General features: G+C 40.8%; 1 protein-coding gene across 2 annotated transcripts; it reads right to left on the bottom strand.

Moving 5' to 3' along the window:
- On the bottom strand, positions 1–27,740 carry LOC110169124 (chromobox protein homolog 1-like). 2 transcript variants are annotated; one of them, XM_055152577.1, is made up of 5 exons: positions 27,517–27,740; positions 12,897–13,128; positions 10,886–11,057; positions 7,367–7,461; positions 1–3,823 (listed from the first exon to the last, which is right to left on the bottom strand). In XM_055152577.1, exons 2-5 carry the CDS (start codon positions 13,109–13,111, stop codon positions 3,673–3,675), a joined length of 633 nt encoding a protein of 210 aa, XP_055008552.1. In that variant the 5' UTR covers positions 13,112–13,128; positions 27,517–27,740; the 3' UTR covers positions 1–3,672. The 2 variants fall into 2 exon arrangements, with proteins under 2 accessions (XP_055008552.1, XP_055008551.1); XM_055152576.1 differs by having other exon boundaries at positions 12,897–13,131.

Here is a 27,740-nt window from a genome sequence, read left to right on the forward strand (position 1 = left end):
TTTACGAAAACAAAAAATACTTTATTGTAGAATCAACTTTATGAGACAGTAGCTAAATGAACCAAAGAACATGCAACGGGACGGCACGGACTAAACTACGTACAATATCGGAGAGCAGATAGAAAAGTGAATTAAGCTACGATACAGCACTGAAAAAAGAGAAGCGCCAAATATAACCGACGTAAAACACTGTAGAAAGATCTAAAATACTAAAGAAAACGCCACTCGATGACTTCCGGGGAAACGCCTGTCCGCCATTTTGTCCTATGGGGGAAAAAATACAAATAAAAAAAGTCGTCTGGTAGAGCCACGGTGCGCGAAGGTGCGTCGGGTTCGTCATCATGCAACACAGAAAAGAAAAATGGCAGAACAACACTGACTGGTCGAACGGGCAACATTCAAAAACGACGTTCGCCAATAGCAAAAAATACCCTCCTGGATGAACGTTTTAACTAACATGGAACATTCTACGAGCACACGACGAGCGGGGGGGGGTGACGCGGCGGAGGTGTTTGAACGTTGCCCGCGTGCAGCAGCCGAAAACACAGCGGAAAATTCGAAAAAAAAAAAAACAACAACGGGCGGGCGTTAAAGGAGACCCGTTGAATACTCGCGGAAGTGTTTTTAAAGTTTAAAATGTCGCGGGTTTCTCTTCTGGAAGTAAGATTTACGATGAGGAAATGTTAAAAAGGGGGTATTGCGCATAAATTTTTGATCACGACGTCATCTTTTATCGTTTTGAAACTGTAAAACGACGTGCCAATGTGTTTTAGAAGTTTCAGTTTCGTTTTGACTCTTGACTAAGGCGACGTTCAGACTGCAGGGATTTTATTGTGAAATCAGATTTTTTTTTTTAAGCGAGGTCCTTCACGTTTTCAGTGAAACGCGACTTGTACGTGTGAACTTTACGGAAGTCGCCAAAACGTTGGGCGAAATCCGGTCCAGTTCTTCGGAAAATGGACAGGTTACAAGTCCATGGCCGCTTCGTCCAACCTTCTCGAATTTGGCTCGCAGGCTTTTTATTTTTCGTTGACGTTCTCTCGTTCGGACATTTCGTCGACAATCATTTAAAAAAAAAAAAAAAAAAAAGCCCAATTCCGAATAAGACCTCTCCAATTTTGGACCAAATATTCATGAACTTGTTAACGTCGCTTTTCGTTCACGTTTCCGATTAATCTCCAGTGCGAACTTTAAACGCAAAAAGTGTCCGTTCAGTGTTCATGGAAGTCAACTAAACGCCGAGTTCATCTCACAAAATACGGTTAAAAACTAACAGGTTACACGTCCACGACCGCTTAGTTTGTTTGAGACTTTAGAGTCCCTGAATTTGGCTCGCAGGCTTTTTATTTTTCGTTGACGTTCTCTCGCTTGGACATTTCATCGACAATCATTTTAAAAATTGCCCAATTCCGATAAGACCTCTCCAATTTCTGACCAAATCTTCATGAACTTAACGTCGCTTTTTCCTTCGATCGACTCGACTCCGAGCCTGAGCCGTTCAGACTGAAGTCGCGCATCAAAAAAAATCGGATATGTGCTTCTAAAATCGATAAATATCCAAGTGTTCTGGGTCAAGTTTGGAAAAAATAAATAAATCAGATCCGTGTCGTTCAGACGCCATTAAAAGATCAGATACAGGAGAATTGGGGAGAAAAAAAATCTGATTTGGGTCACACTTCAGGCTGCAAAATACGGTCCAGTTCTTCGTAAAATGGACAGGTTACACGTCCACGGCCGCTTCGTTTGTTTGAGACTTGAGCCTTCTCGAATTTGGCTCGCAGGCTTTTTATTTTTCGTTGACGTTCTCTCGCTTGGACATTTCATCGACAATCATTTTTAAAAAATTGCCCAATTCCGATAAGACCTCTCCAATTTCTGACCAAATCTTCATGAACTTAACGTCGCTTTTTCCTTCGATTGACTCGACTCCGAGCCTGAGCCGTTCAGACTGAAGTCGCGCATCAAAAAAAATCGGATATGTGCTTCTAAAATCGATAAATATCCAAGTGTTCTGGGTCAAGTTTGGAAAAAATAAATAAATCAGATCCGTGTCGTTCAGACGCCATTAAAAGATCAGATACAGGAGAATTGGGGAGAAAAAAAATCTGATTTGGGTCACTTCAGGCTGCAAAATACGGTCCAGTTCTTCGTAAAATGGACAGGTTACACGTCCACAGCCGCTTCGTTTGTTTGAGACTTGAGCCTTCTCGAATTTGGCTCGCAGGCTTTTTATTTTTCGTTGACGTTCTCTCGCTTGGACATTTCGTCGACAATCATTTTTAACAAAAACGCCCAATTCCGATAAGACGCCTTCAATTTTGGACCAAATATTCACGAACTTATTAATATCGCTTTTCCTCGATTGACTCGACTTCGAGCCTGAGCCGTTCAGACTGAAGTCGCGGGTCAAAAAAATCTGATATGTGCTTCTAAAATCTATAAATATTAAAGTGTCCTGGGTCACATTCGCAAAAAAATTGGATCTGTGTTGTTCAGATGTCATTAAAAGATCAGATACAGGAGCATTTTTCGTTGACGTTCTCTCGCTTGGACATTTCTTCGACAATCATCTTTTAAAAAACGCTTCCGATAAGACGCCTCCAATTTTGGACCAAATATTCATGAACTTGGCTTTTCCTCGATTGACTCGACTCCGAGCCTGAGCCGTTCAGACTGAATTCACGCGTCAAAAAAAATCAGATATTTATCAATTTTAGAAGCGGATATCCAAGTGTTCTGGGTCACGTTTGAAAAAAAAATCAGATCTGTGTCGTTCAGACGTCATTAAAAGATCAGATACAGGTCACATACAGATGAAAAAAAAATCAGATTTGAGTCATTCAGGCTGCAGTCTCGACGCAGATTAAGTCGCTTCCCTTTCTGAACGTTATCGCGACACAATCGGCGCGCATCCTGTTTGCGAAACCAGAGCCAATCGCGTCCGGTTTGTGAAGCTGTAGCGTCGAAGCTCGTGCACACTTCAGAAAATCCCCCCAAAAATTTCCAAAAAACGTTGCGCATAAATAACACCCCCTTTTTTTAAAAATCTGATAAAACGTGAGCGCGGTGGGTCTCCTTTAACGCCAAATCGATTTCTTTAATGACGAGTCTTCACATTTTAACCGTTTCAGACCCACTCACAGCTCTGGCGTTTGTTCGGGGCGCAGTGTCCGCACGGGATCGTTTCTAAGCGGCCGAGTGAAGGCGGGACGTGGGCAGGTGCGCGTTAAAAAGTTAAAATGAGCTCCCCCGCTTCACTCGCCGCCGCCGCCGCTCCTCCGGGACACTCGAATCCGTTCACAAACCTTTTCCGTGGTGGTTACAATCAAGATTCGATGCAAATTGGAAGTGGATTTGTTGCACTCAAAACAGCTCGGGTTAAAATACTAGATGCTTTAAAAAGAAAAAAAAAAAAAAAAAGTGTCAATTTCGTCTTGTGTCGTTGGGCGGTTGGACAGATCCTTGCGTAGTTTTTTTTTTTTTTTTCAGAAGAAGGTTTTGGTGGCACATGAGGGGTGGAGTAAATGTCACTTGAGTCCATTCATGTGCTGATTGACATCCCAAACACGAAAAAAGACGGGCGCCCACACTGTCCGGGGGTTAGTCGGGACACTGTGGGCGCCGTCTTTTTGCCGACCGGTACCGAGAGAGAGAGAGAGAGAGGGGGGGCGCTCAGTCCTTCTTCTCCTCCTCCTTCTTCTCCTCCTCCTCGCTGGGGTACGAGTGCCAGGTGAGGCGCTCCTCGTAGAAGGAGATCACCACCTGTGGACACTTGACGTTGGCCTCCTTCGCCGGCACCAGGTCGGCCTCGTCAGAGTTTTTCCTGCGCAGGAGAGAAAAACGACAGGAGTGAGCGGCCGGGAGCTTTTAGTCACGTCATTATTAGAATGTTGTTCCTCTTCGTTTTGTCTGCAGGGTTTGTGTGTTAAATGTGTGAATAAAACAAAACAACTCCAGGTCTGTTTGTGATGAGGAAACATAACATAGATCAGAGTCCTGCAAGGGTCCATTTTTGGAGACCTGCACCTGCGCAGTACAGCACTGCACCTGCCCATTAACCCCTGATTAGGGCTGGTTCGATATGGATAAAAAAATATATCTCGATATCTGTACAGGAAAAAATAACCCCCTAAAACTGAAAACTGCAAAAACAAATCTGCCAAATTCTACAAGGTCTTTTTTTTTAATTGAAGTATAAGAGGTCGGCAGTTCATATAGGAACATTCAGGATTTAAAAAAAACCCTAATTACATAAGAAACTACAAAAGCAGTCAGAGAGCGCAGACCTCCGCCAAGGACTGCCCCCATTTTTTATATAAATTGCGATAAAATCAGTCTTCTGGATCAGATCCGGATCAGCCTTTGGAATATGAAAGAGGATTCCATTGTCCATCCCTGAGTCAAATTTCATGGGGTTTGGTCAATAATTAACCGAGATATTGAGAAACAAAATTTTTGGCCCCATTTACCACAATGTTAACTAAAATTTCAAAGTGATCCAGAATCCAGGATTTCTTCCGGATCACCCCCAAAATGAAATCAGTTCTTCCTTTTCACATTTCCAACAAATCCTGAAAATTTCATCAAAATCGGTCCATAACTTTTTGAGTTATGTTGCTAAAAGACAAACAAACAAACAAACAAACAGACAAACAAACGCCGGCAAAAACATAACCTCCTTGGCGGAGGTAATAATTTAACTGTAAAATAAAAGTAATAATAAATATTTCCTTCTTTTCAAAAATAAATAAAACAACTCAACTCAAGCTCATCTTTGCATTAACTCTGTAATCCAAACCAGAACCAGAACCATGAGCTCCTTCAGCAGAAGAAACTCAGGATGTTTCTTATTTTAACAGATCCATGTTCCAGCAGTGAGGAGCTCTGAGGTTTAATCCCACAATCCACTGCAGATCAAACCCAACAATTCCAAACTCAATTGTACAAGTGACACTGCAGTAGATTACTGATTAAAATCTTCTGTATAAATAAACTTTACATGACTAAACTTTACAACATATAAACCATAAAGACACTAGAGCCACATCAGCCCGTTTGACATTATAATGTGTTTTTTTTTGTTTTTTTTTTGGCAGCTTGGCGCAGACTTGTTTACGTTTTACAGAAACGAAACTTAAAAGTGCATGGCTCATTAGCATAAACAGCACTCCTCATGCCGCTCATGCAGTTCAGCTTCTTTCAGGCTAAAGGACGCGACTCGGTGGAATATGAGGATGTGCTGCTGATGGTTTTGTCTGTAAATGGTGGAAAAGGTTCGTGGTGCTAGAAGCTTTTCACTGGCACAAACTTTCAGCACTGACGGAGGCAGTGAGGAGTGAAGGAGACACGAGCGAACAAACTCAGGGAGGCGGGGTCGCGCGCACAGAGAAGGAAACAAGTGAAGCGGCGAAATCATAATTGAATATAAGGATTATATCGATATAAACGATATGTCAGAATTCATATCGAGTTTAAAAAATACATCGATATATTTAAAATATCGAGATATCGCCCACCCCTGATTATATCAAAGTTAAAGTTTCTGTAGTTTCTGTAACTGTGGGTACATCGCGTTGGAGATGGTTCATGTTTTCAGAGACGTTACTTCTATAAGTTTAGTAACCAGTTCATTGTGTTTACCTGCACCGTGATGAAACTGACACTGATGTGCACGTAAACACACTCACTGAGGTACAGTGTCTCCAAGGAGGTGCCAGAGCCCAAACGCCCCAGACGCAGCCTCGTCTCCTGACTCTACGCACAGAAACCTACATTTAGTTTGTTGACTAAAAATTAATGCTCGACAAAATTCTTAATGATCAATTATCGATTAGTTGTCTAATCGTGCCCATCTGTAGTAGGGACTAGGGATGGGCATGATTAGTCGATTAATCGATAATTGAATTTCATCGATTACGTTCATTTTAATCGACAAACCGAATGTAGGCGTCTGTGTGTATCGTGACCAAACAGGTGTGTACATGTGTCTCTGCATCAGAAGGAGCGAGACACAAACAGTGGGTCAGTCTGCAACGAACCGAAGCACAAATGTGTATTTAACGATGATTTGTACAAGAAATTCCACACTTTCCGTTGCGTTCGGGACAAGTGTGAGTCCATGTGCACAGTGTATAAAGCAGCACATATGTTTCGGTGTCCAGTGGGAAAAAGTTTTACCAGGTGAGAGTCGCTCAATGTGGATGACGAGGCCCCGCCTCCCTCCCCCCGTACGCTGTCCTGGTTTTGACAAACACAAATATGGTCACACTAACCTGTATTCACCTGAGTCATGACTTTTAATTCGACAGAAGTTGACCGCATCAGCGACACAAGAGCTGGAGTTTTATCTTCGCTGAGTTTATGCAAATTATCGATGTGGTTTTAAGTTTTGTTTCTGTGAGAGTTGCGCAAAACTGAATTAAACACAATATAATCTAAACCGGGCTGATGTGGCTCTAGAGTCGTTACAGTTTATATTTCGTAAAGTTGAATTTATTTATGCAGATTAGTCGTGCAGATAGTAATAATAATGATGATCATTTTAATATAAAAACGTTCATGATTAATCGATAATCGATCGTTAATTCTTCCGACGATCGATTAAGAAAATTTCATCGAATGCCCATCCATAGTAGGGACTTTTCTCTGACCAATGGGCTTGCACGGTTTTATTTCATTTTTTATTGTACGTAATAATTTTTAAGTCTATTTTTAAATAATTTTTAAGCCTTTATCTATTATCTGTTTTATTGCATGTTACCTTTTTCCTGCTGTTCTTAAATTGCACGTTGCAACACTGGAATTTCCCCACTGTTGGACTAGTAAAGGCATATCTTATTTTATCTGGTTTCTACTTTGTCGTCTCCTGCACTGTTTGTGACGCGGCGCCCCCCTCAGACCAGGAGTACATTCTATTTTCTCTCGGTTCGTTTCGTTCGAGCTGGAGTTCGGAGAAAACGTGAAACATCGCTGCAACTTTCATTTGGTGCAGATCAAGTTTTACTCCACAAAACTATTTCCTTTAAACTAAAAAAAGACGGGCCTGATCCGAATGTGTTACGTGGCTGTTATTTATCTCTCAAGTAACGACAGAACAGCTTTGTATGAATAAAATATCAAACATTCTGAGACTTTCTGGGCTGACCACGACCGTTAGTTTTAATACTTCAATTTATGTGTCTAAATCCAGGACATTTTTAACATCAGATCTCAATATCTGATCAGCGGAGCTTTAAGTTTCACACCTGTGGCTGTCGGGTCGGGTACGTCTGGGTGATTTGTTTTTATGTGATGTGACAAACTGAAGTGTTCGGTGTCAGATTTGTCCAGACGAGCCTTTGGTTTTCGTGTGAACTTGTGCGCTCACCACTTCATGAGGAACATGAGCTCTCCGCTGGAGTCTGTGGCCCCGATGATCCTCTCGGGCTGGAGACCTCGACCGAACCCTCGCGCTTTCTCTCCCTGCACAACACACACACACACACACACGTCAGAACACAAAAACACAACAGGCCGTCAATAGAAAATCAGGAAACAATGAAGAATGAGGGGATTTGGGGACAGAGACGCGAGCGCAGAGCAGGGGAGAAGTGTGTGAGTGTGTGAGTGTGTGTGTGTGTGTGTGTGTGTGTTGGGGGATTAGACAAAACCATTCGAGATTTTCTTGGAGCCAGACCAAGATTTGGATTTCGTCACGGTTCACGTAGACTTAGTATCTCATTCGCCACGTTCACATGAGGTTTTTTAATCCTGAATTAACTCTTTCCCCCATGAAGACGACATTTGACGACCCCCGTTTCCTTAATGACGACTTTTGACTCCTCCGCTGTTTCACTAAAGACGTGATTTGACGACCTTTAGAAATGGCTCGGTTTTTCACATTTAAACAGAGACTGTGATCGGTGGGGGCCACTACAACCCACACTAGACTGACCAATAGGATTCAAGGAGATGTTTTTCGCCGATTTTTTCCGAAGTTAATCGAAGTAGTGACGATGGTAGCTTCCGGAAAAAACACAACACGAAACACGTGCAATGGAAAGATCGCGGCGCTGCGGCGCACAGTTTTAGAAATAATGAGGAGCGGACGTATTTTATGGATAAGTTTAGAGAAAGTGACTTTTATAGATTTCAAAGTGATGATGTTGAAGTTGATTATAAAGTGGAAAACAGCGACAGCGACGGACTTTCGGGGAGAAGGTGAGATGCCGCTGATGCGTCTGTGTGGAGTCCTGCGATGTCCAAACAAACTATCTGAGCTTTATACTCGATTATGAACCAAAATTGCCCTGAAATCTGGATGTTGCCCAGGCCAGTCCTTTAAAATATTTCAGTCTTTTTTTCCCAAGATGCGACGTATAACAGAATCGCTACAGAAAAAAACGCTTATGTGGAGCCAACCAAGATGACAAATACTGGACACACACTGACAGGGAAGAGTTTTATTATTATATTATTATATAATAAGCTAAATGAGTTGAATAAGCTAAATGAGTTGAATAAATAAAATAAGTTGAATAAGTTAAATGAGTTGAATAAGTTAAATAGAAAAAAATGTATTGGGTGCACACAGGTGAACAACAGGTAAAAACAGGTGCACACTTGGCTTTACTGTATCTGGTGATATGAAATCTATTTAAATACTTTGACAAAGCATATTTTTTTAATTTTTTTTATTAATATAGTTTTCAGAACATGCAGATATCAGATGCTGAATGTAGTTTTTTGTTTTCGAGTTTGCACCTGACCAGGTAAACTCTCATTTTCAGTGAGCTGTTATACACCTATAAATGAGTTGAATCACATTTAAACATCCATAACTGAAGAGTTCAGAGTCTAAGGTTTCCAGAGATACAAATATGTCTGTTACAATTAAGTTCATGAGTGTAAAAATCATTTATAATCACTCGTGGAAGTCTGTTTTCTTTTATGCAGTTATGCTCTATGGGCAGAACTAGTAACATATGTATGGGTTGTTCCTAGTCGGCGTCCAGGGGGGAAAGAGTTAATTGTTCTGAATTAAATAGCTCGGAAATAGTTTGAGTTTACATGGAAATAATAATTCCGAATTGAGGTTTACACGGAAAACTCGTTAAATCGTTTTTAATTTCGTTCAGCGTCTGGGGTTCTGATTGGACAGAGACACGAACGTATTCACGTCGACCGGAAGAAAACACACACTTCAGCTGCTACCGGCTTTTCTGTCATCTCGGTTTGTCGTTACTCCACGGACACAAACACGATCCACACTTTTTTCCCCAGTCGTTCAAGAATTCTGTCAATTTACAGACAGATAAATGTCCTAATATGTGGCTCCGCGTCAGTATTTATCCATCATTTGTCTGTGTGTGTGTCCGTACTGTCCCAGAACACACGTCACTCCACGTCACATCACTCACGTGCGTTTGTTTACACTCGCAGACACAGATCCAAACACTGAGATTATATTCTTTTTACGGCCAATCGGTTTGAGTCTGGATTAAAAGGACATTTATTAGTGCAGACTTGTGATGCGAGGAGGAGCCTGTGTGAGCGGTGAGTGTTGGAAATATGTCGACTTTGAAGCTAGTTTTGGTTATTGTTTAGCGATTAGCTGCTGTAGCTCCCACACATAAACAGTCTGTTTTCTATTGGTCTATTGTAAAGTGACTACATTGTCCGTATATTTGTTACTGGACCTGCACTTGATATGTAAATGAGCTGTGAATAGACGTGTGAATTATGACATTTGTGCATATCATTAATTACCGCGGTGCGCACGTTTTTACGGCTAAAGACTAATAGCGGTAGTTTCTTTACTAGCTAGTAGTGATGGGTCGGTCGGCTCTTAGATCCGGCTCTTTGAAGCGAACAACGGGAGACTGATCCTTATTGGGAGTCGTGTTTTCTCTTTCTCTCACTTTTTTTTCTCTTCACGTCGCGTGCAGACTCGTGGTAGTTTGTCAGCGGCTGAAAATGAAACTTTCAGAAATGTGTGTGTGAAGAGGAAAGAAAAACGTGCATGTTTGTCTGCAGTTCAGCATAAAATAAATAAACCAGGACTAATCTTGGGCTTCAGAGAGGGAGAGAGATAGAGACCGAGTCCTGACACTCAGTCCTGGTTCAGTTCTGGTTTAGTCCCGTTTTACACATGGTTTACATCTGTTTTAGTCCTGGTTTAGACCTGGTTCAGTTCTGGTTTAGTCCTGCTTGCAACTATACAATCTGAAGAGCCTTGGGAGCCGAAAGAGCCAGCTGCATTTAGTGAGCCGAGCCAAAAGAGCCGGTTCTCTAAAAAGAACTGGAATACCCATCAGTAGTAGAATGTGACGCAAAAATGCCATTAGGTCGACCTACTGTCTGTAAATATGACACAAATAGGCAGAATAACAACAAATGTTGCCTAAATAAACCCAATTTAAAATCCACTAGAGCCAAACTTAAGTTTTTTAAACAATTCAAGATTTACAGTGAATTTTTACATCACTAAATATATCGGCAGCTCCAACTCCCATTATATCGGTTTCATATCGGCCACAACAAAATCCATATTGGTCGGGCTCTACTTTGGAATTAAGCTTAATTCCGAATAAATATTTTCAAGTGTTCGCATGGTCTTTTTAATGCGGAATTAATTTTTATCCAGAATAAATTATTATTATTATTTTTTTGGAATTAAAGCTCACGTGTAAACGTGGCAAATCCCTTTGAGACAACTAAAGTCACCTGAATCATCTGAGAGTTTACACCTCACTGTGATTGGTTAAATTCACCTGTCAATCACTCTGAACGTTGCTGAGGTTGACCAAAAGGAAATGTGGGCGGTGGAAAAGTGTCTGAGTTTGAATCTGAAGAAGAATGCGCTCAGGAGTGTGTAAATGAGCTGTAAACGGGGAGAACAGCTCACCTCCTCTTTCTTCTTCTTGCCGCCCTTCTCGTCAGCGTCCCCGGAGCTGGCCGCAGACTTCCTCTTGCCGTCCTTCTTCTTCTCCTCCTTCTCCTTGTGGTGCTTCTCCATGTACTCCGCGATCAGGTCGGGACAGTCCAGGTTGTCCTGAGGCTCCCACGTGTTGTCCTCACTGTGGAGACAAACAAATCCAAGAGTCAAACAAATGTGGATCATACAGCTGTTCAATACACAACCCGTATACAACTTTACATTTTACTCTGAGCCTGTTCCCTCAAGTACATTTTTAAATATTACACAGAAAAACAAAACCTGTGTATGTGTTGTCTGGCTTTCTTGACATACACTTTTATTGTTGTTAAACCTTCAGTGAAATCTGACCTGTTAAAAGCTCTGCTGGGGATAAAAATAGCCTGGACTATAAAAGACTGATACTTGTATTACAAATGATTCTAGAGAAGGACTATGGAGTTTAAAAACAAAGAGGAGCACTTCCTGTTTTACTACATGGCATTTCCATTTGAAAAAGAACTCTTAAATCTGCAGGGTTTGTGTGTGTTAAACACATCTGTTTGTGATGAGGGAACAACATTTTAACTAGGGATGGGCATTCAATTAAATTTACTTAATCCATTGTCGGGAGAATTAACAATCAATTTTCGATTAATCGGTGTTTCCCCCAGCACTTTATAGTTAAGGGGGCCGCCTTGACAAAAAGTGGCTCCTGCCTTGACTACGTCCATGTGAACCACGTGAATCATCATCGCACGTCTTTATGCAAGTTTAATTTCTGTAAAACATAAATATGTCAAAGCTGCATTAACTAATCAGCGCTGAAAAAAGTGCTTTGTGTTGTATCTTTTGTATTAAAGTCTCCATACAGTTTGATTGCTTGCTTCTGTGGGACTAAAGGACACAACTCAGTGGATTATGAGTGTTCTCTCTGTGACAGAGGGGTGTTCTGCTGATGGTGAGTCTGTTCTGTGTGTCGAGTTGGAGATGGTTCATGTTTTCAGAGATCAGACGTGTGCAGGTTTAGTGCAGCTCTTTATTTAACATCATTTCACTTTATGTTGGTCACTTTATTTTGGCTTCTGTTGTGATGAAAAGACTGAAAAGTGTTAGTTTTTTGGACTCACACGCACAAAACTTTATGTTGCAGTAACCGGGATACTGCATTTACATGCATCATGACGAAACTGAGACACTCAAAAAATCTGATCATACCCGGGACACTGATGTGCTGTAAACACTCACTGAGTGGAACAGTGACCTCCAAGGAGCCAGAGCCCAAACGTGGGACTGTGAGACCGAGACTCCAGTGTTGTTGTCAGATACAGCCTCGTCTCCTTACACTATGTACAGGAATCTACATTTGGCTTGTCGATTAAAAATTAACGTGATCGACCACTTATATATGAATGTGGTGTTTAGATGCAGTTTGGGTTGCTGGTTCAAAACTCACCATCGTGCTTAGATTCATGTTTGGAAACTCACAATATGCATTTTAAACCAGTATGTAATTAGCAGTGTGATCTGAATTTTCCTTTTTTTCCCTAAATTTTTTTATTTTATCTTTTTTTTTTTCTCTCTCATTTTATTAACTAATGTATTTAATTGTATTGTATTTATTTCAGATTTTATTTTCTTTTTTTCATTTTTTTTTCTTTTTTATATGTTTTTTTTAATTAAGTAATTAATTTATTTCAGATTTTTTTTCTTTTTTTACATTTTTTCTTTCCTTTTTTTTAATTAATGTATTTATTTTTCTTTTCTGTTTTTTTTTTCTTTAAAAATGTTTATTTTATTTTAATTTTGTTCCTTTATTACATATTGTTGCTTCATTATTTATTTATTAATGTATACATTTCCATTAATCAAACAAAAAAAAAAAAAAATTTGTCGAATAATCCTGCCCATCCCTAATTATAACAGCAGAAAATTGTGTTAATGTAGGACCTTATCTTAAAAAGAGGTGGAGGCCCTTGAGGAACACTGTCTTGTTACTCACTCGGAGAAGCCTTTCCACTTGAGCAGGAACTCGACTCGGCCCTTGTGCACGCGACGGTCCAGCACCTTCTCCACCACGTACTCCTCCTCTTCCTCCTCGGCGACCTCTGCTGGAGGAGCCTCTGCCGCCGGCTCAGGGGCCGCGGGGGCTGCGGCGGCGGCGGCGGCCTCCTCTTCCTCCGGCTTCTTGGTCTTCTTCCCGGCCACGGCTGCCATGCTCGCGTCGACACGGACTGCTGCGTAGCAAACAGAGCGCGCGTCACGTTTACTGACACTTCGCAGAAACACAAGTATTGATCAAACACGATGCATTAGCTCCATTTAAAAATAATCCAGTCTGCTCGTCTAGAGTCTCACGTCTGCTCCAAACCACAGCTTTTTACCGACAGGACTCTAGACCTCTGCATTAATGTGCAAAGTCGACTTTTCAAAGCTTTTAACATTGTTAGCGTCGTTTCCTTCTTATTTACCGTCTCGAACTTATATTTTCGATGATTCGTGCATGTTTGAGCAATCTTTAAATCGCTTATTTTCACAACGCTACACTGTAAATTAACTCCGCTTTAAACCGAATTATAGTTTTGCATCGACTCAGCGCACACTGCCATCGTCGCCTTTGTTTTTTTGATTTGTGGCTCTGCGTCGAGATCGATGCCCCGCTAAGTAATTCCTCACCACAACACTAGGAGGCGAGGATTTAAAAACGGCGTTCGTGTTTACAAAATGAAGCAGGAAAGCGGTAGCCAGTCTGGCGCCACCTAGTGCCTCCACTCAATTTCATTTCTCTCCAGCGACTAGGTCAGGATTCAAAATGCATTGGAGGATTTGCAAAAACCCCGTAAGAGCAAGTTCGGGCACCAGCCAATCAGCGAAGAGCCGTACATTTTGTGTTGGCGATGATTCCCGAGATCGAGGATTTAAAGCCGGAAAAGAGAATGTTTGGTTAAAATTCACTGAACATTCTCTTTGTTCCAAGTTATTGTCCTTCCTACGGGATTTGGGAAAAGCTTAATATACCATTTATCCATTACACATTACATACGTCACGACCAAATAGCAGCGGTCAAAGCAGACGCTCTGTGGAGGGGTTCAAGGAAGGGATGGGCATTCGATGAAATTTTCTTAATCGATCGTCGGAAGAATTAACGATCGATTATCGATTAATCATTAACGTTTTTATATTAAAATTATCATCATTATTACTATCTGCACGACTAATCTGCATAAATAAATTCAACTTTACGACATATAAACCGTACCCACTCTAGATCCACATCAGCTGTTTGACATTATAATGTGTTTAATTCAGTTTTGTTCAACTCTCACAGAAACGAAACTTAAAACCACATCACTAATTTACAAAAACTTAGCGAAGATAAAAAAAAAAAAATCTGTTCTTGTGGCTGATGTGGTTCAACTCCTGTCGGATTAAAGGACATGACTCAGGTGAATACAGGTTAGTGTGAACGTATCTGCGTTTGTCAAAACCAGGACACCGTACGGGGGGAGGGAGGTGGGGACTCGTCATCGACATTGAGCGACTCTCACCTGGTAAAACTTTTTCCCACTTGGACACCGAAACATATGTGCTGCTTTGTACACTGTGCACATGGACTCACACTTGTCCCGAACGCAACGGAAAGTGTGGAATTTCTTGTACAAATCATCGTTAAATCCACATTTGTGCTTTGGTACGTTGCAGACTGACCGAATGTTTCTGTTTGCTCGTTCCTTCTGATGCAGAGACACATGTACAGACCTGTTTGGTCACTCTACGCTACGCACAACAACCTACATTCAGTTTGTCGATTAAAATTAACATAATCGATGAAATTCTTAATGATCAATTATCGATTAATCATGCCCATCCCTAGTTTGTGTACATTTGTTGATGTCGTGTAGGTGGGATGAATGCGACCCGGCCGTTCAGACTGAAGTCGCACGTCAAAAGATCAGATATGTATCGGTTTTAGGAGCACATATCCAAGTGCCCTGGGTCAAATTAGAAAAAAAATCTGATCTATGTCATTCAGACTTTCGTTAAAAGATCAGATGCAGGAGCACAGGGGTGAAAAAAATCAGATTTGGTTCATTTGAGGCTGCAGTCTGAACTTAGTCTTAGATTATAACTCTACAGCAGGCACAAGCACAATATGTTCTTTACAAAGACTCGCTGATTATTGACCGTTTGAAACGACTGGACCCTGATTGGACGGTACTCTGCGTTCTGTGTGGAAGCCGTGTTAAAAAAAAACCTTCTGTGTTTAAAAAAAAAAAAAGTGAAAGCCTCCTGAAGCAGCAGTCTGGTCCTGTTGCACATGGCAGACATATGACTGCACACGCCCACACGGTTACATAAGCAGCTTCTGTCCAAAACCAAACACATGGCTCACTGCATCCTGAGGGGGGCACAACCAATCACTGACGCTATATTGATATTTGGCACTGACGTTTTGGATGCCAGGCTCCGTTTGTGCGTCAGATGAGTCGTTTTTAACAGACTAAGTGAGTGAAAATATGAGTTTAAAGTCCAGATAAATACATTTTGTCGAGTTCATCTGTAAACCTCACTACTATAAAACATAAATTTCGTCCCTCGGCCACCAATCTTGGCACCACTGTAGATTTTAAACTTAACGAGCGGGTCAATTCTGTGGTTAAATCCAGTTTTTATCAGCTTCGTCTTCTATCCAAAGTGAACTTTTTTTTAATCTTTTAATAATTTTTAAACAGGTCATGCATATGGGGTCAGACTTATCATCAGAAGACCCATGTTCAGGTGGTATTTCAAGTTTTAAAAGCGTTATCAAAAAGGAAAAAAAAGGAGGACGACAACAAAAAAAAGTGACGATTTTGTCCCCAGGGATTTCTGTCGCTGTTTGAATTTGCCATCAGAAACGTGGTACGAGGTTCATCAATAATATACCGTATTTTTCGGACTATAAGTCGCCTTTTTTTTCATGGTTTGGGTGTTTCCTGTGACATATACTCCGGTGCGACTTATATATTAAAGTTTTCAGACTGAAGCCGCGAGAGGCTCTAGGTTTGTGCGTCAGTATCTGGTACGATTATTACTCCTGTACCACTAGGGCTGGGTATCATTAAGAAGTTGCCGATACGATACATACCTCGATACACAGGCCACGATACGATACATATCTCGATACAGTGAGCTTTCGATTCAATACGATATATTTCAAAACGATTCGATACAGTTCAGTAAAAATAAAGGCTAAATCATGTCTGTGATATTAAAAGTCTTTGTTAAATCACTTCTTCTTGTGCAAAGTTCATATGAAACACAAACATTTTAATCATTAAAACTGTGAAAATGTCAAATGTGTCGCATAAAAAAGTTTCCTTCCTCTGAACAAACAACAAAACAGTAGCTCTGTAACGAAATAATTTAGTAAAATACCCCAAAAAATACTCTTGGCGATATATTGATACAGCAGCCCACGATATCGATACTGTATTATCACATTAAGCGATACAATATATCGATATTTCAATATTTTTGCACACCCCTATGTACCACTGTCACTTCACATTCTACTGCGCATGTCTCCTGTAGAAAAAGCCGCTGTCTCGCTGCAAATAGTGAAATATTCAGCCGAAAACTGTAATCGAGCAGCAGAAAGAAAGTTTGGAGTGAGCGAGAAACTTGTGAGGGACTGACGGAAAACGGGGATGGAGAACACAACTTCACCGGGAGGATGCACCATGAAACTTTCCTGGAAGTCACTGGATGAATCGACAAAGTCTGGACTTCAGTGACACCGAAACCATCCTGTCGGGATTCAGAAAGACCCGAATAATTCTAACTGGAACTGATGCCGAGTCTAACGACAGCGACGCAGAAGAGGAAGTGGCGCTCTGTTTACATCATGGATCTATGGTTTATCTCCGGATGTCACGTAGAAGTGACACAGAGGACGAAGAATTCAATGGATTGAGTGATTTACAGTGAGATAAAGAGTTTTGGTAAACTTATGTTCTGTTGTTTATGCTATAGTTATCTGAATAACTTAATGTTACGTTAACATATTAAATCCTACATACAACCTTTAACTGTTTTTTTTTTTTGTTTCAAATTGTCAGTAAAAGTTTAAAACACCATTACAGAGACGGAGCAGCCTTGTAATTATGATGACCAAAAAAAAAAAAAAATGAAAATCCATCAACTGTGGACGTAGTGAGGCCAGATAAACATCAGCCAATAGAAAACAAGGCTCCCTCTTTATCTATTGGCTGTTAGGTTGTCAATCAAACTCCCTACGTTTCTAGTGTAACTGACTCGGGGATTATGTGGTTTATGCAGCGGTTCTTAGAGGCTTTTTTAAACTGTAGCTTCCTCGCAGTTCACACAAAGTTTGTTGCGACGGCGGCGAGAATCCACGACCAGTTCGCCGTGAAAGAAAGTCAGTTTTTGAGGTCGCTGAAAGAAGAAAAGAAAAGGAGCGAAGCCAAACGGAGGCGATTCTTGGAGACTCCTTCCAGCGATGCCGCGACTGAAGCAGACGAAGGGTCTAAAAACTGACGCATCGGTCGCTAAATTACTTCCAGACAGGTCACTTCAACAGTAATTCTGAACGCGCACTGGATGTAAACAAGCGTGATTTCTAGAGTTAAGAGGCGGGAGGAGACGTTTCTACTGAGGAGCTGTGGAGGAGGAAGGTGATGTCATGCATGCGCAACATTTGGAAAATTATTTCTCTTACCTTAAAAAATCCTCTATACAACCTTTAACATATTCTGTTGTTTTTACTAGAACTTGCCTTTCGAGATGAAATGTCGGTTCCTGGTCTCTGATTTTACAAAATACATTTCCCCAAAAAGTGCGACTTATAGGTTTTTTTCTTCTTCATTACGCATTTTTAGGCTGGTGCGACTTATACTTCTAAGCAACTTAAAGTCCGGAAAATACGGTAAGCCTTTCTATATTTTCCTAACACCGTCTAGAACGTGTGGAGGTTCCCGTGTCCCTCTGCTCTGAAAAAGTCCTGCTCCTGTGCACTTCTCACACACCGGGAGGCTTCAGTCTGAGCTTCAGAGCAGCACACACACACACACGACACACACACAGACACACACACACACAGAGACACACACACACACACGCTACAGGCTTCAGGAAACATCGGGACATTTTGTTTTCTCTCATATTTTCTCTCACATTTCCCTCATGTCTGAAGGTCTGACCCGAACCGTCGCGTTGTGGTGTCGTTAAAATAAAAATTTGGAAGCTTCAAAGAACCGCAGTGTGGATCTTCTTCCTCTTTTGCACAATGGGGCTTTGAACTCAGCGCGCAGTGGCAGTTTTTGTTGGATGTGCATGTCTCTACCAGTATTCTGTCATATTTCTCTCACATAAGTGGACATTAGGGGTGTGCAAAATATTGAAATATTGTAACGTTTAATGTGATGATACAGTATCAATACTGGAGGCTGCTGTATCGATATTGCCAAGTGTGTAATTTTACTCAATTATTTTCCTACAGCGCTACAGTTTTGTGGCCAGGCTGGCGCCACCTAGTGCCTCCACTCAATTTAATTTCTCTCCAGTAACTAGGTCAGGAATCAGAATACACTAGTCAGTTCGCAAAAGCCCCGGAAGTGCGAGTTCGGGCACCAGCCGATCAGCGAAGAGCCAAACATTCAGTGTTGGCAACGATTCCAGCAGTTCGAGGATTTAAAGCCATAATAAAGAGAATGTTTGGTGAATTTCATCCAGGGGAAAGACCTTCCTACAGGATTTGGGAAAATCTTAATATCCCAGTTAGCCCCGGTAGCAGTGCATTGCATACGTCACGACCAAATAGCAGCGATTGGTTAAATGATAAAAAGTACCCGCCTACCGTCGAACAAACAACATGTAAGGCTGCAAGGTCAGACGGTCTCCACGAAGTGAAACGAAGTAAAATCAGCTGATGAATCAGACCAACAGTTTTGTTGTTTGTTTAGAAGAAGGAAACTCATTCATGCAACGTATTTGACATTTTCACTGTTCTGATGATTAAAATGTTTGTGATTCATATGAACTTCACACAAGATGAGGTTTAACAAAGACTTTCACATCTAGCGCTGGGCATCGTTAAGACGTTGCCGATACGATACATAGACCATGATACGATACATATCTCAATACGAGGGATGTAACGATATCCAAATCTCTCGGTACGATATTATCACGATATGCATCTCATGGTACGATATTTATTGCGATATTTTGAAGAGGCTGATATAATTGTAGACTGGACACTTTACTTTTAAAATACTTTGACAAGATTTTGGTGTAAATTATTTCCATCATAATTCAAGTAAAAAACAGGTTTCTTTATGTTGTCTGTACTGAAATCAATCATGGGAAATGTAGTTCCCGATGTTTATAAGCTGTTGCTACTATAAAACCTGCATTTAAACAAAGAAACTTGTAATTTTATATTATGACAGTCCAAGATGTTATTGATACGATATCACAATATTTTGGACTTTTGGTTCGATTTGTTACAGTTCTAAACAATTTGATACTGTTCAGTAAAATATAAAGTCTGAATCATGGCCGTGACACTAAAAGTCTTTGTTAAACCACTTCTTCTTGTGCAAAGTTCAAATGAAACACATTATAATCATCAAAACTGTGAAAATGTCAAATGTGTCGCATAAACGAGTTTCCTTTCTCTGAACAAGCAACAAAACTATAGCTGTAACAAAACACTTTGGTAAAAATACTCTTGGTGATATAATCGATACAGCAGCTCACGATATCGATACTGTATCATCACATTAAACTATTATATATCGATATTTTTGCACAATTTTAATCACATTTTTGATTGAACAGTGGTGAATCACTTTGAAATATATCGTATTGAATCGAAAGTGCACTGTATCGAAATACGCATCATATCGTGGCCTACGTATCGAGGTAAGTATCGTATCGGTAGCTTCTTTATGATCGCAGCCGTCGTGGACACTGCTCAGATGGACAGATTAATAATCACAAGCGCCACGGTTCCATGTGTCCGAGTTCGCTTCACTAAATCTTCAACAGCTGGGATTTATGAACGGATCTCCGCAGATCTGAAGTCTGTTTTCTTCAAATGAAAAGTGGAGCAGAGTTTGAGACATGAAGCACTGAGCTGTGACCAGGGGTGCGCAAAAATATTAAAATATCGACACATCGTACTGTTTAATTGGATGATACAGCATCGATATCATGGGCTGTTGTATCGATATATCACCAAGAGTATTTTTAGATATATTTTACTAAAACTATTTTGTGTAAGAGCTACAATTGTGTTGACATTTTCACTGTCGACTAAAATGGGTGTTTTTCATATTAGGGTCATTCCACGTCATTTCATCAAACGACCCACGCACTTCGATCTAAAAAAATTCTGAAAAAAATGACCAAATAGTCCCTTACTATCACGTACCAACCCTGTGAAGTTTTAGTGATTTTTGATCAATACTGTTTAAGTTACAGCTCGTTTTATGGGTCAATTTACGGGCTAAAAATGAGCGTTGATTTTTTCTCGGCCGTTTTCACAGGTCGATGTCTCCGTAAGTATCACACATAGAGGCCTGAAATTTTGTAGACTTATACTCCTCTACTCTGTGTTCAAATAACATTTATCGAAGATTTAGTATGAAAAATGGAAAAAAAAAAAAAAAACGTGTTCATTTCCGTGGCGTACCAAGATAGTCAGACAGTCCTATTAGGGGTGGGCGATATCTCGATATTTTAAACATATTGAGATATTTTTTAAACTCGATATGAATTCTGACATATCGTATATATTGATATAATGCTTATATTCAATTCTGATTTCGCCGCTTCGCTTGTTTGTCTTCTGTCGTCGCCCGCGCGCCCCCGCCTCCCTGATTTTGTTCGCTCGTGTCTCCTTCACTCCTCACTGCCGCTGTGAATGCCAGAAGTTGCTGCCAGTGAAAAGCTTCTGGCGCCCGAAACTTTTCCATCATTACAGACAAGACCATCAGCAGCACATCCTCATATTCCACCGAGTTGTGTCCTTTAGTCCAAAAGAAGTTGAACTGCATGAGCGGCTCATGGAGTGCGCTGTTTATGCAAATTAGCCATGCACTTTTTAAGTTTCGTTTCTGTAAAACATAAACAAGTCTGCACAAAGCTGCAAAAAAAACCAAAACACATTATAATGTCAAACGGGCTGATGTGGCTCTAGAGTCGTTATGCTACATATCTTGTAAAGTTTAGTCATGTAAATTCTATTTATGCAGAAGATTTTAATTAATAATCTGTTGCAGTGTCACTTGTACAATAGTGTTTGGAAACGTTGGGTTTGATCTGCAGTGGATTGTGGGAAACCTCAGAGCTCCTTACTGCTGGTGAGGAACCTGGATCTATTAAAATAATGAACATCCTGAACTTCTTCTGTTAAAGGAGCTCAGGGTTATGATTAGGGATGGGCATGATTAATCGATTAATTGATAATTGATCATTAAGAATTTCATCGATTACGTTAATTTTAATCGACAAACCGAATGTATGTTGCTGTGCGTAGCGTAGAGTGACCAAACAGGTGTGTACATGTGTCTCTGCATCAGAAGGAGCGAGACACAAACAGTGGGTCAGTCTGCAACGAACCGAAGCACAAATGTGTATGTTAACGAATGATTTGTACAAGAAATTCCACACTTTCTGTTGCGTTCGGGACAAGTGTGAGTCCATGTGCACAGTGTATAAAGCAGCACATATGTTTCGGTGTCCAGTGGGAAAAAGTTTTACCAGGTGAGAGTCGCGCAATGTGGATGACGAGTCCCCACCTCCCTCCCCCCGTACGCTGTCCTGGTTTTGACAAACGCAAATATGTTCACACTAACCTGTATTCACCTGAGTCATGTCTTTTAATCCGACAGAAATTGAACCGCACATCAGCGACACAAGAGCTGTAGTTTTATCTTCACTTAGTTTATGCAAATTAGTGATGTGGTTTTAAGTTTTGTTTCTGTGAGATTTGAACAAAACTGAATTAAACACATTATAATGTCAAACAGGCTGATGTGGCTCTATAGAGTCGTTACGGTTTATATGTCGTAAAGTTGAATTTATTTATGCAGATTAGTAGTGCAGATAGTAATAATAATGATGATCATTTTAATATAAAAATGTTAATGATTAATCGATAATCGATCGTTAATTCTTCCGACGATCGATTAAGAAAATTTCATCGAATGCCCATCACTAGTTATGATTATGGTACGGTTACAGAGTTAATGCAAAGATGAGCTTGTGTTGAGTTGTTTTATTTATGAATGAAAAGAAGGAAATATGTATTATTTCTTTTATTTTACAGTTAAATTATTATTTATGTAATTAGTTTTTTTTGTAATCTTAAATGTTCCTATATGAACTGCCGACCTTTTACACTTCAATAAAAAAATAAACAAAAAGGACTGTGGAATTTGGCAGATTTGTTTTTGCAGTTTTCAGTTTTAGGGGGTTATTTTTTCTTGAACATATATCGAGATATATATCGTATATCGAGATATATTTTTTGATCCATATCGCCCAGCCCTACTTTAGCGTTTCAAATTTGGGCTTTACATCTCCAGCAGAGGCAGATATTCTGTTTAGGCACCAACCATCTGTGTCTAGAATACACATCAGGCTTTGTTTGTTTGTTTGTTTGTGCACTATAGTACGAAGAGGACACTGCACAAAATGTGAATACACAGCTCGTTTATCAGGTTTGTAGTCATTTAAAGCTTACAATTTAGCAAAAATAAGCAAAATCACCTTCAAAATTGGGTTGATTTTGGACATTACTATCAGTATTGACAGACTATGAAAAAAAAAAATCATCGGTCAATCTGTAAAAGTGACAACAGTAACAGATGCAACAATACCGTCTCGTCACAGAACACTGATCGCAATTTGATTAAAATGTGCTTTGGGGCTCAGGAAAAAAAAAAAAAAACGAAAAACATCTAGACGTGTGTCATAAACGACAAACTTAAGATCTGACTAAGTGACAGTGGGATTGCCGTTAGGTTTGTGATGAGTCAAGTGTTTGAGTTCAGCTGGTTCGTTTACAGCTCTGAATTTTTCATCAGTGCAAAAAAGAATTATGCTTCCTGAGGGTGACAGTTTTTTTTTTTTTCATAATGTCCTTTTAACATAAGCAGCTGTAGGGGAATCTGTAATCAAACCTTTACATTTTGTGCATTTGAAGATTTTATTCTTTATTTAATCTGGTATAAAAAGTTAAAGATTAAACCAGAAAAGAGGAGAGTGTTCACCAGGATCTGAGAGACAAACAAGCAGCTGTGGATTGGATTTCTCCAAAAACGGGGCAGTAGATCGAGCTTTAAGATCCGGTCCCTCCAGGATTCTTACAAACATTTCTGATCAAATCATAGGCTGCGTTCAGACTGCAGCCTGAAGTGACCCAAATCTGATTTTTTGGCCCCTACGTGACCTGTATCTGATCTTTTAATGACAGTCTGAACGACACAGATCCGATTTTTTCAAATACGACCCAGGACACTTCAAAATGTGCTCCTGAAACCAATACATATCTGATCTTTTGACATGTGACTTCAGTGTGAACGGTCAAAGCGCATGAATCCGACCAACAAGACACAAACGTCACTATTCTGCGCTGAAGTAGGAGAGAATTGTTAATGAACTCCGTGTCACTGAAGTGAAGCACATCTCCACTCACCACTCTTGGCTCCGTCTCCACATCCACACGTTCCTTTCAACAGACTGAACCACAAAACACCACGACCAAAAACCTCGTCCTTCTCCTTCTCAATCTCCTCCTTAAAACAAGTAAGTTGTTCATGTTCTGGCTCCGGTACGAGAGGAACTTTAAAATCTCCAGGTGCTCAATGCTCGTGTCCATGTTTGGACAACTTCTGTAAACACAGAGACGCTCGCTGCGGTTGACGTCATCGTGTCTCCAGTGCACACGCGGGACACTTTCGGGCTGTTTAATGTTCACACTGGAGTCACATACAAGTCACATTTAATTGGAAATGTGAACGACCTCACAAAAACATCGGATTTCACAAAAAAAAATCGGAATTGAGCGTTAAGCCCTGCAGTCTGAACGTAGCCTTAGAGATAGTTCAAATATTGGATTATGTATTGGATATTAATTTAGGGTCATTCCACACCATTTCATCACATTTCCAGAAAATCTTACGCATCATGTTTTTTAAAACATTGTTTTAAATGACCAGCTGGTCCCTTACTCTCGTGTATCAACCCTGTGAAATTTTACTCATTTTTGATCAACACTTTTTAAGTTACAGCACATTTTATGAGGAGGGCATGTGTCAATTTACAGGCCCAATATACACGTCATTTTTTCTCAGCCATTTGTTCAAGATGCGAAATGCGAATGTTCAAGATACAGTTAAAAATTGAAGGAGCTTCATAAAATACATATGTTTGGTACCATAAGAAAGGGCTTTTTCTGGTCTTTCAAATAAAAAATATTAAAATTTTTTATCACTACCCACATGCAATAAATTACATGTGAAACTCGGATCATGTTGCATTTTCTTGTTTTTAACAGGACCCTCACACATAACCTATTTAAAATTTTCAACTTTTGGTGATTTCTCAAAAAAATTTAAGGGTCTCTGACACCTACAAGTAGGTTTAAAAAGGGGCTAAAAATGGTACGCCACAGAAATGAATGTGTTTTTTCATTTTTAAGTTCATATAAAATGACAATGAGTTGAGATACCAAACTTTCAATAGATGTTATCTGAACACAGAGTAGAGGAGCACAAGTCTACAAAAATTTCAGCCTGTGTGAGACATCGACCTGTGAAAACGGCCGAGAAAAAATTACGCTCATTTTGGGCCAGTAAACTGACAAATACTCCCCTCACTAAACGCGCCGTAGCTTAAAAAGTATTGATCGAAAATCACTAAAACTTCACACTCATGAACTTAATTGTAACGCAGACATATTTGTATCTCTGGAAACTTTAGACTCTGAACTCTTCATTTATGGATGTTTAAATGTGATTCAAGTCATTTACAGGTTTATAAAAGTTCACTGAAAAGGAGAGTTTACCTGCTCAGGTGCAAAGTCGAAAAACAAAAAACTACATTCAGCATTTGATATTTGCACATTCTGAGTACTATATTCATAAAAAAAAAAATGTAAAAAATATATTTTTCTAAGTATTTAAACAGATTTCATATCACCAGATACAGTAGAGCCAAGTGTGCACCTGTTTTTACCTGTTGTTCACCTGTGTGGACCTAATTTGTTTTTTCCATTTAACTTATTTAACTCATTTATCTTATTATAATATAATATAATAATAAAACTCTTCCCCGTCAGTGCGTGCCCAGTTTTTGTTATCTTGGTTACTTTCTCGTGCACAGAGCTGCACATACCGTATTTTCTGGGCTATTAGTCGCTCTGGATTATAAGACGCACTGTCATTAAATGGTCTATTTTCAAACTTTTTTCACAAATAAACCGAGTGGGACTTTAAAGGAAACACAACAGTGTGATGGGTGAGTGGTTTTGTTTGTTTGTTCGTTCACGGTGACTCTGGGCTTTGTTCAGTTGTGGCGTGTAGGGAGGGTGTGTCTGGGACCAACGGATTGTCGGCGTGTTCGCAGTGACTCAGTTGTTCAGTCGTGTCTAGAAGCGGCACATCGCGCTCGCTTTTTCAGTTCATTCCTCCGTTCCGTTCCTCGCCGGCGTGGAGTGATGAGCGTGTCTGCGGGTGTTTTTCGCTGTCTGCTCCGTGTGTGTTTGTGTGCGCTGCAGCTTTGTAGTTTACTGAAGTCGTGCTAGGACACCAGATTGGATTCGTGTATGGGGCACTCTGGATTGTGGCGCGCTGTCGTTTTTTGATGGGGTTAGAGGCTTAAGAGCGCGTCTAATAGCCCGGAAAATTCAGTAAGAGTTTGTTTCTGTAGCAATTCTGTCATACATAACATCTTGGAAAAAAAGACAAATATTTTAAAGGACTGGCCTGAGAAACATCCAGATTTCGGGGCAATTTTGGTCCATAATCGAGTATAAAATCCTCGATAGTTTGTTTGGATATCGCAGGACTCCACAGAGACACATCAGCGGCATTCTCACCTTCGTAAGTTTCACTCTCCAAAAGTCCGTCACTATCGCCGTTTTCCACTTTATAATCAACTTCATCATCACTTTGAAATCTATAAAAGTCACTTTCTCTAAACTTTTCCATAAAATATGCCCGCTCCTCATTATTTCTAAAACTGTGCGCCGCGATCTTTCCATTGCATGTGTTTTTTCCGGAAGCTACAATCGTTACTACTTCGATTAACTTCGGAAAAAAATCTGCGAAAACGTATCCTGGAATCCTATTGGTCAGTCTAGTGTGGGTTGTAGTGGCCCCGACCTATCGCCGCCTCTGTTTACATGTGAAAAACAGGAACAGTTTCTAACACGTCATTAAGGATACAAGGGGGGGGTTAGAGTTAAAAATCTACCTATTGCGATTTTGTCGGTTCAATAGTTCTAAAAATCAACTTAAAAATAGGTTTGTTGACTTCTGCGTTAGAAAACCGCGCTGCCAAATGGGAGCACGTCATCACAAAGACGTCTTGCAGCTGTCGGCTCCTCCGATGGATAGCTGCAGACCATTTTGCGCCAGAATGCGACGCTGCCAAATCCTACACACATCCACGATTAAGAAAATAAAAGTTAGTAGAGAGCAGTGGCGACGAAAACAGGAGTTGATCGACCATGTGCCGAATATATGTTGAAAAGAAGTGATTAAACCTTGCACGGATCACTCCAAATACAACTTCAGGTGAGTAAACAACTCTAACGCGGTTACAAGTTTCGAAATGCCAAATTTGCATAATAGCCCTGCTTTAAAAAACACATTATAATTGCACTGTTGGTGAATATAAACACCGTGTTTGTTCTGTTTCACCTCACGTAGGTTACGAGCTTTGGAAAAGTTCTTTGCTCACTCAGACGTTCGAACAAAACATTAATTAATCACGAACCATTGCCCACTGCAAACACACAATAAGAAAGACACACGTAAAGCCCAGTGGGGAGGTAAGGGCCCCTGTGTAACCTGAGTGGCCCCAGAGGGAGGGTTTGGTCCACGGGAAGCACCGCGGGACGAGAGGAAAGTACAGAGATGCCCGGGACAGTGAGTGGGGGGTGGGTCAGAGCTCTGCCCCCTTCCCCCGGGTTAAACATTACCCGTGGAACAAACTTTACTGCAACTTTTCTTAAGTGTGAGCGCGGTGTTTTCGAGTAGAGCTTCTGCAAAAAACCCCGTGGCACAATAAAAACGTAACGTGCGTGACATTTCCCAGCTCGAGACAGCGTGTCCTCAACATAATCGCGATTCATCACAATAGCTTTAGCCGCGCGCAGATGTGAGCGCGTGCAGAAGGTCGACACGCGGATCTCCTCGTGCACGAGTCACACAATAAACCCGGGGACATTTTCTGCTCGTACATCGTCTTTATGGAGAAATACGTGAGCGGTCGGGAGCGCAGCCCGCTGTGAATGAGCCGCCCCGCGCCTGCACCATGAGGGCAACATGGCTGGCGCGCTTCCCCTCCGCAGCTACGGCTAACTAGCTCCAGCGGTGCTTACCTTCGCGCTAGGCCCAAACAAAAGCGTTCCACCACCGCGTCCACACGAGGCTCGAGCTACGGTCTAGGGATCCGCCTGCAGCGCAAGGACAGCCGGGAGCAGAGGGGACACTCGGCGCCGACTTTGTCCGGGAAGCGTGTCTCGGAGCCGGATTGCACAACGGCGGAGCGGGGCGTCGCTAACAAATAGAAACAGCAGCGGAGCCGATGGCGCCAGTTCTGCCC

Source organism: Boleophthalmus pectinirostris, unplaced genomic scaffold (assembly GCF_026225935.1).
Source record: "Boleophthalmus pectinirostris isolate CB_2022bp ecotype Guang Dong unplaced genomic scaffold, ASM2622593v1 HiC_scaffold_17, whole genome shotgun sequence".
Taxonomy (NCBI): Eukaryota; Metazoa; Chordata; class Actinopteri; order Gobiiformes; family Gobiidae; genus Boleophthalmus; species Boleophthalmus pectinirostris.